General features: G+C 44.6%; 1 protein-coding gene across 1 annotated transcript in view; it reads right to left on the bottom strand.

Annotated features, from left to right (window-relative positions):
* Window positions 1-5,806: 5,806 nt before the first annotated feature.
* CDYL2 (chromodomain Y like 2) overlaps window positions 5,807-12,769 on the bottom strand; it is a 163,285-nt gene continuing 156,322 nt past the window's right edge. The window contains exon 7 of the mRNA XM_072731472.1: window positions 5,807-12,412. Within this exon, the coding sequence (XP_072587573.1) occupies window positions 12,254-12,412 (159 nt within the window). The 3' untranslated portion in view covers window positions 5,807-12,253. The remainder of the gene's footprint in view (window positions 12,413-12,769) is intronic.

Below are 12,769 nucleotides of genomic sequence, written 5' to 3'. Positions count from 1 at the left end.
GTCATCACCTGGTGTCACATGATGACGGAGGTAGAATTTGAATCTAGTTCTATTTGATTCCAAATGGCATGCTCTTCCTGCTGCCCTGAGGCTGTTTTAGGATGAACAATGCACAATGTATGGCTCTGGGAGGAGGAGGATGGGGAGAGAGACTCTGCCATCAAACAGGAAATGTGGCCAAGGGTATACATCATCTTAAAGACACAACCGCAGGATTTCTTAAAGAAAAAAATAATCATCAAGCACAGATCTATTCCTCCAGGAAATGGCCCACAATGTCTGAATTTTTTCCTCTTTATCAGTAACTGCTTGTTATTATCCAAGTGGCTATGAGAGCAGCTCACATGCCTCTATTTGGAAGTGTGAACAAGTGTGTCTAAACAGGTGGCATCTTGAGACACCGAGTGTGCCATGAGGCTAGGACCCATCAGGTCCCCTGCCACCTCGAGACAGCTCATTTGCCATCTGTCTTGGCAAAGCCTAGGGCTCTGTGTTCAACAATAGGTAGAAAATCTCAAGGACCAGCCTTCCCCACCCTCACCCAGCTGGCATGTCCCCAAGTGCTCAAGTAGCGCTTGTGTGTGTGATCCTCCGCACAGGGGGGCTGAACCTGTGGACCCTGACAATCCTACAGCCACACATCATTTCTAAGGCCCTTAATCCAGGAGGTTATTAAGTTACAACCCCAAGTCACCATCTGGCTGGGGGATTTCCCAAGTGAGTGGGGTCTCCTGGCACTTCTCAAATTACACAGCTTGGATGTCAGTCTCTGATGAGTCCTAAGGAACATCTCTGCCTCCCAGTTGGCCCTATACCCCCCTCCCCTATTCTTAACCAGGTTTCCATTGCTTTTATGAGAAAGGGGAAAAGGTGGAGGTCGGTCAGGGAATCAACATTTAGGGGACACACCTGCTCCCCTTTTCCAGGCACCTTCTGCCTTTAGCTCACATAAGCCTCAGGATACCTGTGATAGGAATTACTGTGTCCACTGTACAGATTAGAAAATCAAGACTAGTCATTCATTGAAACCAAATGAGACATCTCAATCTCAAGATTGTCCGACTTCAAATCATGCTCTCTCCACAGGTGAAGACTCTCTAACATTATTCCCTTTGATCTCTGCAATTGCTTCTCAGCAAAATCTCCCCACGTTTTCTTACAAATTGACAGTCCTGGAGGAATTGTTGATTCATGCACACACTGGTGCTTCTCACCCACCTGGTGCCCGGGGTGGTCTCCTCCCCATCCTTGGGCAAGATAGCAGTTGTCCCATGAAAGTGCACAGAGTTCCCCACCCTGCCTCCCTCCTGAACCTCCCACAGTGACTGGTATCCCTGTTGCCCATTCTGTCACTGGGCGTTGGCTCTAGGCCAACCACTCCGGCTTGGTGCCCTGCAATCAGGCCTGTCCTCTCCTGGATGCTGACTTCTCCACTTGGCTCAGTGTCCCAAGGGCTCTCATTCTCACCCCAGCTTAGGAAGGCTCGCAGTCCATCTCTGGTCCAGTGCCACCCCATCTGCATTTCCAGGAAGGAATCTGCAGTATGAGAAGTACAGACCTCCCTGGAAACCTCAGAATCCAAGAGTTTCCAATGGGGTCACTCAATGGAAGCCTTGCGGGAAGGTGCACCAGATCTCACATGAGCTAGTATTTAACCCTCACCACCCTGAGAGAGGCAGCGTGAGCCACACACACAGACAAGGACATGGGGGCCAGTAAGGAGGAGGACGTGTCAGGTGTCACAGCCAGGGAGTTTCTCCATGGCTACCAGCAGAGACAAGTTCTCATCTGAGACACCAGAGGGACTTGACCCATCCTGTCAACTTTCTCCTGGACCCAGGCCTGCATATGCTCGCACCAGAACACATCTGCACTGAGTTCCTGACTGGTGCCCCCCAGCCTCTTGGCATGGCAGTTGACAAAAAATGTATTAATATGGCTACTACTGACTCAGCAGCAATGCTGTGCCAGTAGTGGTCCCGGAAATATGTGTGTGTGTGTGTGTGTGTGCGGGGGGGTGTGTATGTGGGTATCTATTCAGCTGATGTCATGTTTCAAACAATCTAACACATAAATAATCTCATACATATATGTAAAGCTCATTTCATCACACAGAGTGACTATGTACCAACAACTTTTCAGAACGTTTTATATTTAGATAAAATCTCATTTATGTATGTATATAATTTCATTTATATTTTTCATATATTTATATGGCTTTTACATATATAAAATATCACACATATATATAAGTCACATTAAATCATTTGTAAATCATTAAATCATCTGTCAATAACTGTCCTAAAAATTATATATATTTCATTTATATAAATCATATATATAAAATCTTGCCTATATATAAGAATCTCATTTAATCATTAATTAGTGACTATATATTAGCAAGTGTTTTAAATACTACATTTATATGATTTTTATATATAAATCTCATTATGCAAATCTCATGTAATCATTAAAAAGGATATGTGCCAACGACTGTTTTAAATATTATATATACAACCTAATTTTATTTATTAATGTCATTTATATATTTAAATAAATCTCATATAGAATACAGTCAAATATATATGTGTGAATGTGTGTATAAATGTCATTTAATCCTTTAAAAAAAACCCTATGAGACAGGCACAACTGTAATCCTCAAAGGCTGAGCAAGGTCAAACACCTGTGCACATGACACCAGGTCTCAGCAGAGCTCCTGGGATCCCCACTCAGACCTGTTCTCCCAAAGCCCAGAGCTCTACCTGCCTCAGTCAGGGGCATACCAGCTCTCAGCTGTTCATGCCCTCCGATCTCATGCTTGCCCTTGACTCTGATATCTTTCTCTGACTCCACAACCAACCACCAACAAATCTTGGTCTGCCTTAAAAAGCAGCTCAGGACATCACTCCTTCACTCCTTCACCACCTCAACTGCTCCGCCCCTGATTCAAGCCTTCCTTAAGGGCAGATGGACAATTGCAAGTCTCCAACTGGCCTCCTTGCCCTCACCTTACTTTTGCCTGTTGTCATAGAGCAAATCTGTTAATGCAAAAGTCAGTCCAGGTCACTTCTTTCCAGATCTCTGGCAGCTCCTATCTCACTTACTGGGGAAAGTTGGAGTCACTATCACAACTCGTAAGGTCCTACGGCATATGCTTCCCATACAAAGGCTCACCAACATGTTGAAATCACCACTTACAAGAGCCTGAATAGTTTACAGGTATAATGCATCTAACATTTACTAAGAAGGGTCTGTAAGAGTTTCTTTGAAATTCTATCCACCGTGACATGCATATGCTGGGAAATTAAATGAGGAGGACTCCCCTTTTATCTGAAATCAATGGGGCTTCAGTCAGAGATTTACATGCACCCCCTAAAACTTAGGGGACACAGTGGATTGGCATCTGACTCAGGCCTGAAAAATTCTGTAGACAAGAGACCTATGTTGTCTATGACCAGCTACTCCACCAGTGAGGCAGTCACCGATGTTCAGGAATTCTTGTGTACCCCCCTATACCTGCTTGGGTAGAAGAGCCACTTGTGGTCAAGGAAGGGCAAAGAGCTGGCTTGGGGACTGTCTTGCTCTAAGGGGGCCAAGATATTTCATCTGGAGGAATTGACAATGGAACCAGACTCCTAGGGGCTGAAGAGGGACCAATGGTATGATTTGGCATTTATAAGAAACTGGCCACCATCAACTGAAGGAGGCTGTCAAGAAACCCACAGGAGTCCCCTGTGAGAGACAGTCAGCTATAAATATCTGTGAGGCCCAGAGAATGAGAACCCCCCATCAGCACCATTTGGTCCTTGTATGATCTTTCCTGCTTTCCCCCAATACAACCAGAAAAGGCAGTGAGGCTCAGCAAGAATAAGTGGAGCCTTCACCTTGAAGGAAGTCAAAAACATTGATTCTTAACTGGAACATGGCCATTTTTTAAATTCAAGTATAGTTTATGTATATTATATTAGTTTCAGGTGTATAACATAATGATTCCACAGTTATGTACATTATGCAATGCTCACCATAAGCCTAGTCACCATCTGTCACTGCAGTTATCACAATGCCATTTGACTACATTCCCTGTGCTATACTTTTCAGCCCCATGATTTATTTTTAAAAAAATTTTTTTTTTTTGAGAGAGAGCACATGAGAGTCAGGGAGGGGCCAAGGGAGGGGCCAAGGGAGATGGAGATAGAGAATCCTAAGCAGGCTCCACACCCAGCTTCGAGCCTGATGTGGGGCTTGATCTCATGACCCTGAAATCACGACCTGAGCCAAAAATCAAGAGTTGGAGGCTTAATCAACTGAGCCACCCGGGTGCCCCGATTTATTTTATATTTGTACGTTTTTACCGCTTAATCTCTTTCCCCTATTTTGCCCATCTCCCCATCCTCATAATTACTGAATTGAGACTATGTGAGTGACTTTAAGAAACTATTACTTACCAGAAAGTTCCTCCAGCCTACTTGTGTTTTCGTCTAGGATTAGAACTACCCATCAACCAAACTTAAAGGGACAGTGAGAAAATAAAGATCCTTTTGGGATTACTGTTCCTGCTTATTCGCTACACTGGTGAATCATTAAATTGCCCCTATTGATGTCTGACCAGATGTGAGTCCCAGCCCAGTCTCTGTTCTTTATTTCCTCTCACTGTTGGTGAAGCGGCTCTTGAGCAGAATGTCACATCAAAGTTAGCCTGTGAGAGACAGCCAAAGGAACAAGGTTTGTCTCATAGATGTCATGCTTGGAACATCCAACAGGCCTCGTCCAGGTTACTGAAGGGCCAGAGGCAGACGTAAAGGTCTTTCCAGGTGTGACCTTGACCACTTAGGCTGGAGTCCGGACCTTTCAGAAAGGGCAAAGAGGCACACAGAACAAGGGTGATGATGCTGACACCAGAAACAAAGAGAAAGAAAAAGGGTGGGGAGGCCAGCAGAGGGAAGGTCCTGGGCTCCACGGGATCCAGGATGGAGAGGTGACCCGGGGGGAAAATGAACAATCACCAGTGCACCAGGTCCTTGACCCTGAGGGTCTTGACAATTGGGCTGGAAGGCATTCTGTCCGGTACTGCGCTGTGGACAGCTTGAGAATCACGGCAGGATCACCCACCTTTCCCACATTCCTAGATCCCAAGCCCCTTTGTGACAGAGACTGTCTGAGGAATCTCTGCCATCTAGTCTCTGTGCAGGACCTGACACAGGAGTCTCAATACTGCTGCTGGATGGACGGACAGTTAGACGTTGACCTTGTGCAAATTCCTTTCACAGGGCCATTGCCATGAACCGCCCCCCCCCCCAAAAAAACCTCTTTCTACCCCGTGATGTCACCAGAGCCAGGCTTTGGAGGCCAGCTGCCACCCCTCCCCCCAGCATACCCCTCCTAAGAGCCAGGTTGAGATGACTGAAACAACAAGACTGTGTGTGTGTGGAAGGATTTTACACCATTTTGCAGTGAAAAACATTGGGGTTAGTCAGCTGGGGTTGCGCAAGATCAAGGTCTGAGGGGGTTCATGTTTGGTGAGGAGGCAACCTTGTGCAAGTAACCTTCCACACATACCAGGGAAGGGATGAATGCTCATATCCACACCCCTGAAAAATCATCTGTGGGTCCCCCCCGCCCCATTCTACGGTCCTCTGATGTCAAACTGTTGCTGCCCAGTGGCTACCAGCCTGAACCACTGAAGCCTCAAGCCAGGAACCCTGATACCGCTATAAGCATCAGTGTTTCAACCCCCTGGGGGCCCAGAAACTTCTCTGTTCAGAAACCACAGGTTTGCGAGTTTCGTGGACACAAGCAAATGCAGACGAAGTTTCAACCTTTTTATTCAAAGCAGCTTCTCACAATGTATAAATACTGCATATTAGCACACATGAAAAATACAACTTCTAAGGCACCCAGAAATGTGTTCATACACGTTACAGGACCATTCACAAAGAGAGTGTACAATTTGCTCTAGACAGTCAGCATTTGATAAGTCAGAAGATTATTATCCCTCAGTACTGCACCCAGTCTCGGGAAATATTTACAACGCGGTGAGAAAGGGTCAGCTGTACCTGCTTTATAATTCTATGAAGTACTCATACTTACAAATATTCAGAACTAGTTAAAGACTCTCCCATGATAACCTGGCAAAATAAAACAAGTAGCCTAATTTGCAAAGGTCTCCTTGGATTTTGGTGTGTGTGTGCAACACCCACGATCAAATCCAAACACTCCTAGGGTGGGCTGGATAAATTTTTGGTAGCCTGCTTCATTATCAGAAGTTTGGTAATAAGCCTTACCACTAGAATACCACTTCTTCAGCATCAATCAATTCTCAACCAGTTAATGGATTGGTGACTTCATCACGAATGAAAAATGGAGCATCCCTTGGTGTGAGAATTGCGGGAAATTCTTCTCATGCCAAACAGGAATTGGAATGGGTCAATGAAAAACAAAAGCAGGTGGAAATTTAGCAACTGCAGGATGCTGCTCAGTGTAGACACACTTAAAAAAAAAATCACACTGGGGTCCCTACTCAGATGGAACAGTCTACACTGGTCAGATCACCTGGAAGAATGCCAGACCTCCATCTTTTATGATATGGATAAAGGCTGGGACTGCACAGCAGAAACACCCACCTGAGATAGCGAGTTTCAATCTGAGAAACTCATCTTCAGAGCCTTCTCAAGGTGAAAACAAATCCCTCTGCACAGCCAGCCAGGTTGGTGGAAGTGAGCAGCTTTTCTGTGCCATAAAGCATGCACACCTCTGTCTGGATGTGCCCAGTCTATGAAACACGTGCTTTGTTGGAATAATGGAATTCTTTGGTCCTTGGTTTTATGAAAGGCAATATTTTCACAATCCTGTCAACGTGGACATCAGCAAATGACTTCCAGCTGGGACTAATGGCACAGGGACAAATTTAGTACCAGATGGATCACTCTACACCCCCAGACTTCCTGAAGTCCCCTAAATGAGCCAGCTCCAGCATCAGGTCAGGTGCTGGGCCAGTGAGGCATGGTCAATCCAGATAGACACCTGAGCTGAGGCTTCGGGTCAGATGTCAGTTCTTTGGACTGCCTCACAAACTGCAAACATTGGAGGCAAATCTCCACCCTGTTGGTAGAACACTTACTAGAGATGCACTCGATAACTTGACGTTGGCCAGATGATAGCCCTCATCTCCAGGCATCTTTAAAGCCTTAGTAAGGAGAATCAGTTGGCAGCTAGGGAAGTGTGGCCAACTGAAAAGAATCACAATTTTTTTAAATTTAAGTCCAAATTCTAGGTAGTTTTATTAAATCCCAGACACAGTGGATGCACCACCAATGAGCTCCATGACTTATACTCCACTAAAACAGCCCTGGGTGAACGGACTCAGCTAATGTGATGTTCTTCATCTAGTTTGCCTTTGCCCTGCTAAACTCAGGTTTAAGTATGGCTTAACACATATAGTTCATTGATAAGACACTCAGGACACATGGGAATGCTGATTACGTAACTGAAATTGACTTCAGATTGTCTACACAGTAAGACTCACATGTAAACTTTGTTAACACCTCTCAAGGAGTGCTGACCTCAGCCAGGCTGGATGGTTCCAGGTCATCCAAAAGGGACCTGGGGTCAACCACCAAGGTCAGGAGCAGGAAATGCCATTTATACAGAACAAATGATGGACCAGCAGCCCTCCCTGTGACCATGTCTAAACCATGTGAATAGTACAAAGGTGGCTCCGGAAAAACTGTCCTTGGTCCATTCGTATGGCCAAAGACAATCACCAAGCTGCCTCTCTGGCCCCTGCCGCCATCAGCTCAACCAAACTCTTCAGATTAGCCATGATTTACAGACTGCATTGAGTCTATCAATATGGCTTACATTGCTTGGAAGAAACAACAACCCGTATTACCCTTTTTTTCTTTTTTTTTTCTTTTTTTTTTTTTTTTGCAACAAGCTTAAGGCTCTGTTCACAGACTCCATCAACTGCCACACAGTGAGACTTTATGGGGAGGTCCTAAACTACATATGTAGTTGCAAAGGTTGGAAAATTTACTGATCCTAATGGTAAGGCTTATCCACAAATTCAATACATTTTCAAATTATACTTCAAACTCAATTACTCTGAGAAAAAGAAAATTAACCTGCTCTCCAACAATATAAGAGCAGTAGATTCTAATGAAAAAATAAAATAAAACCATTGGCACCAAACCAGTATGCTATTTTTTGAAAGAACAAGTGATGTTAATGGAAAAGATTGCCTAAAACGCATATCCTAACTTACCACAGAAATATAAAAGTTTATATTCTGAAAATATATACTGTATTAAAGTCTGTAAGCATTTCAACCAAAATTTGCAGAAATAACTGAGCAACACTTATCTACAACAAAAATATACATGCAAGACAACCCCCAAATGGTTTCCCTTAAATATCTACAAAGGCAAAGTGTAGATTTTTAAAGATTATACAAAACCATTTACAGAGAATAAAATAAAATACTTAAGAAATCTCATTTAGAGTCTTAAATACTGTGTATATTAGTGAGAGTGTCTAAACTAATATGTACAACAGATCTAAGTGTCTGAATACAGAAACACAGAAGAGAAGCAATTCTGCATTTTAAATATTCACTTAGGAAGATTTGAAGATGTTTCTGTTTCTCTTAAAAAAATTTCCACAGAAACTAGATTGGAAAATTGCATGAATGTGACTCAGTTTCAAATTAAAAAAAGTTTACAAAATCTTTTAAACCAACAATTAATGGGAAATGCAGTTCAGTGTTCAGTCAAGGCTTTTTTTTTTTTTTTGTGGATATTTGGAGCTACAGTTGTATTGATCAGTCCATTTTGATCATTATTTTTCATCCTCAATACTAAACTTCATACGGAAGAAACATATTGTTATGCTTCAGAGAGAACATTTCCTAATTTAATCTATACTGAACAAGTCTAACATTTTAAATCAATTCTCTACCACCTTCTTTCTCAGTTACCCAATTCCATTCTTAGAGGGTAAGCTTGATGGTTTCTGCCTACAGAAATTATTATTTAAAAGCAGGAAGGGACACATGGGTACATCAGCATTAATGTGTGGTTTCCGAATGGTGAGGAGCTCTGACCACCTTGGCAAAGTCTGTACAAAGCCCTCTTGGAACAGGACTGCTAACTCCAGTGGCTCCACTTAAAAGATGCTGTGTGCTAATCGTCTGGGGCTGGAGCGGAGGAGGAAGGGGAATTCTAAAGCATGGGTCACAGCATGGCAAAGGGTGGGTAACCTACAAGTTTCCTTGACTCAAGTAGTACCCTCACTTCCCACCCACAGTGGTTCTTCCAATCCCAAGGTTAAGTCTGGGTGTGGACTGTCAGGATCGGGCAGTTGCTCAAAGACCTGCTTAGGCTCTGGGAAGGGACAGACATAGGGTGGGCTTGAGGGAAAGCAGGGTAAAGAGAGGGGAGAAAGGATCCGACGGGTAGAGAAAAGGTGTTATGACCAAAGATAAAAGTGAAAACCTGAGCCCCCTGTCTTAAGAAAGCTTGGAGGATAAACCCTGATACATCCATAGTTCTGGCATGTTCCATCTCAGGTCACTTTGCTAGATGTTCCCTGGACTTCATCACCATATTGTCAAAACAACTATCCAGAAAGTGGAGAACTCAGCAGTGCAGTCTACCCTGCAGCAAGCAGATTTAACTGACCTTTGTCCCATTTGTGGAACATCCTCCTTGAGTGGACTGGATAGAAACAACCAAAACACGACCATCTTTTAAAACACTTCCTGTTATACCCAGAACCTACAAATTAACAGCAGGAATTCCACCCTAGTAATGGTTTCACGTTCTTACCCTATCATCAGAGATCCTTCCAACATTTAGAAGTTTGGACCTATGATCCAAAGCTAAAACATTTTAGGCCCTTTCAGCAGAGAACAGAGAGATAGACATTGAACTTCCAAACATCCTTTGCCCTCCCCAATGGCTTCTATAGATAAGTATATGGGAAACCTGTCTGCCCCAGAAAGTACACAGAAGGCACAGGGCTCTATCTTTAGAGGACTTAGCAGTGGTGAAGAGATTATCTGTTACCACACACAAGAATACGGTCTGTCCAGGGCTCCGGGAAAGCCTATATCTGCTTTCTCAAAGGAAGAGACAAAACTCAAGTGGAAATGGGACTGCAGGCATCTGGGCAAAAGCCAAGTGTTTCCCTACAGTAATCCCCAACGACCTAGAGCTTCAGTTCCCACAGGATCCCACATGGACTGAGCAGAGGACCCTGGACTTGAATTCTATCTTTCTCTGGCTGGATTCAACCAAGGTGGCTGTCCCCTGCCAGCTCCAGGGCCAAGATGACATAGACTCAAGAAGAAGGGAGAAGATGAGATCCCTCCTAAGATCATGGGAAAACTCGTAAGGAGGGAGCCAAGGCCATCTTAGGGATGGTGTCCAGATGAACTTCACAGGAAGATATCTCTGGCCACAGTGTAGACACTCAACCTGTTCTTAAGACACAAGGGAGACAGAAAACTATAGCAACAGGCCTCCATGTTCTCAGCCTGCCTCTCCTCCCTGCACCGTGCACAGAGCTCACTGCTCCACTCACTATCTCCAGCAAGGGCCAAGGCAGGCTGCTGACCACAGACAAAAAGAAAAGATGAGGGAGGCAAGGGGACTCTGAGAATACTCAGGGGGCATGATGGACATGGAAACTCCCCCACTCTGAGAATCTGACTGACCCACAGAGCGGTCAAGTCTTGTGTAGAACACGTCATTCCTCTGCTCCAAACTTGAGATCTACCTCTCTCACCAACCCAAACCCAAACCCAAACCAACCCCTGCCCCTTCTCTGCAGCTAGCTGATCCACGGACTTTGGGATGATGGTCGAAATTCAGATGTTGGGGTCCCCATCCTGGGACAGGAGACCTCATCCCTGGTTATTTCTCCCTGATGTAAGTAAACAACTAGAAAAAAGATAGATCATTTGGGCTTCTAGACACAAAATGATTCAGACCTACCGACAGCTCAACAGAGCGGGAGCTCTTCCCCCACTTCCCCTGGAAGGCCAAAACCAGTTAGTTAATGCTGTCCACACGGAAGAAATGGGACTCTGAAATCCAAGTTCAGTCATTTGCCCCAGAGAAAAAAGGCTCACTGTAGACAACATGCAATGGCTAGGCAGGGCCTATTAGCTCTTCCTGACGTCACAAATTAGGGGCTGGGTATGTCTCAGTATCATTCAGGCTAGAAGCCCTTTTATCTCCTTCAAGGCAGCAGAGTGAAGAGAAAACACTCCCATAATTTCTCCTAAGAACAGGTATTCAATTATTAGAGCTGAAAACTGTTTTACCGAAGAGGATCTGGTGCAGAGCTATTCCTTTTATCCATGGGGATCCTTCCATTTACATCTCTCTGACTTTTATTTCTGCGTGGTTCATTGCTAGAATGCACCAAACGGCATGAACCTCGTATGGGATTTGGTCCAGGGCAGTATGAAAATAATATCTGCGACAACGACAGATATCATAATATATAAACAAAAATAAATAAATTAAATAAGTTTGATTAAAGAAAAAATTTCCTAGTAGTTCATGTTTTTGTAAAACTAGCTTTACATATAATACACATAAATTATCAGAATTTCCACTTACATTGTTTTAAAAATATATATTTAACAAAACATTCCTAAACGTACAATATCTGGGTTTGCAAATCACTCAATTGGGTTTTAAGACCAAGCCCTAAAAGTCACACAGATTTGCATCAGAGAGAAGACTGAGGCTGGCTCTACACAACCATTTTGCTCATCGGTCTGGAAATTGCCTAAGATTGACCGTCCCCTGTCACCAGATCCGCACCTAACCAAAGAGAGCCATACAGCCAAGTCTCCAAAGCAGAGGCACTGTGTAGACACAGCCTGAGTCAGAAGGATGGGGAGAATTAGTCTTCCCCTTCCTGGACCGGGATGGTGCATTTCAGCAAGTGGGGAGAAGATGATGCTACCTGGCAGAGGCCTGGGAAGATATAGCCCTCAATAGCTCTCTGGCCAGTGGAGAGGCAGGGGTGGGGGGCAGGGGGGAGACCGAGTATGCTGCGTTTCCCATCTGTTATACAAAATCAAACCAATGCAGAGCAACCAAAGGACAGGAGGAAATGGACACAAGAGAGACACCTTGACAAAACTCCTTAGCCGGCGCACACCGTGCTCTGATGTGTGAAGCACAGGGCAAAGCTGGAAGTCAGGTGCCCTCAAACTCTGGAGCAGGTGGGCTGGGGCTCTTCAGACTTCGTAAATTTTGTCCTGCAGGTAGCTGAACAGGGAATCCAGGCCCTTGGAGGAGCTCCAGAGCTGCTTGAGCATGAGGCATTCTTTCTCGTTCACATCTTCAAGCACAGACTTTAGGAAGCTCCGAACAAGGCATTTCGACTCCTCCAACACCTGAAGGGAAACGCATAAGCTTCATTAGCTGGCACCAGGTATCTGCTCCAGAGGAATATACTCGGCCTATGAGGCATCAGTTAACCTTCTAATGTCCAAAGCCAGAGAAGACTGCCTCCTTCGGCCAGAACTTCCCAGGCCTGTGTCCCTAGCAGCGCCAGGAATGGGTTCCAGGCGTGCCAAGGTGTTGCGCCCTTTGTACGGGTGTCACGAAAAAGTTTGGGCAACTGCTTTCACCTCCCATGCTTCACCGTGATTAGCTGCACAACAGTGACAATGATGCCTAACTGAAGGATAGTTGGCATTACAGAGTAAGATAAGGAACTGACGGCTGTCCAAATAGCCACAGGACTCACC

The sequence above is a fragment of the Vulpes vulpes genome, chromosome 12 (genome assembly GCF_048418805.1).
Source record: "Vulpes vulpes isolate BD-2025 chromosome 12, VulVul3, whole genome shotgun sequence".
Lineage (NCBI taxonomy): Eukaryota > Metazoa > Chordata > Mammalia > Carnivora > Canidae > Vulpes > Vulpes vulpes.
Note: the sequence above shows the minus strand (reverse complement) of the source record. Positions and strands in the feature narration are given on the sequence as shown.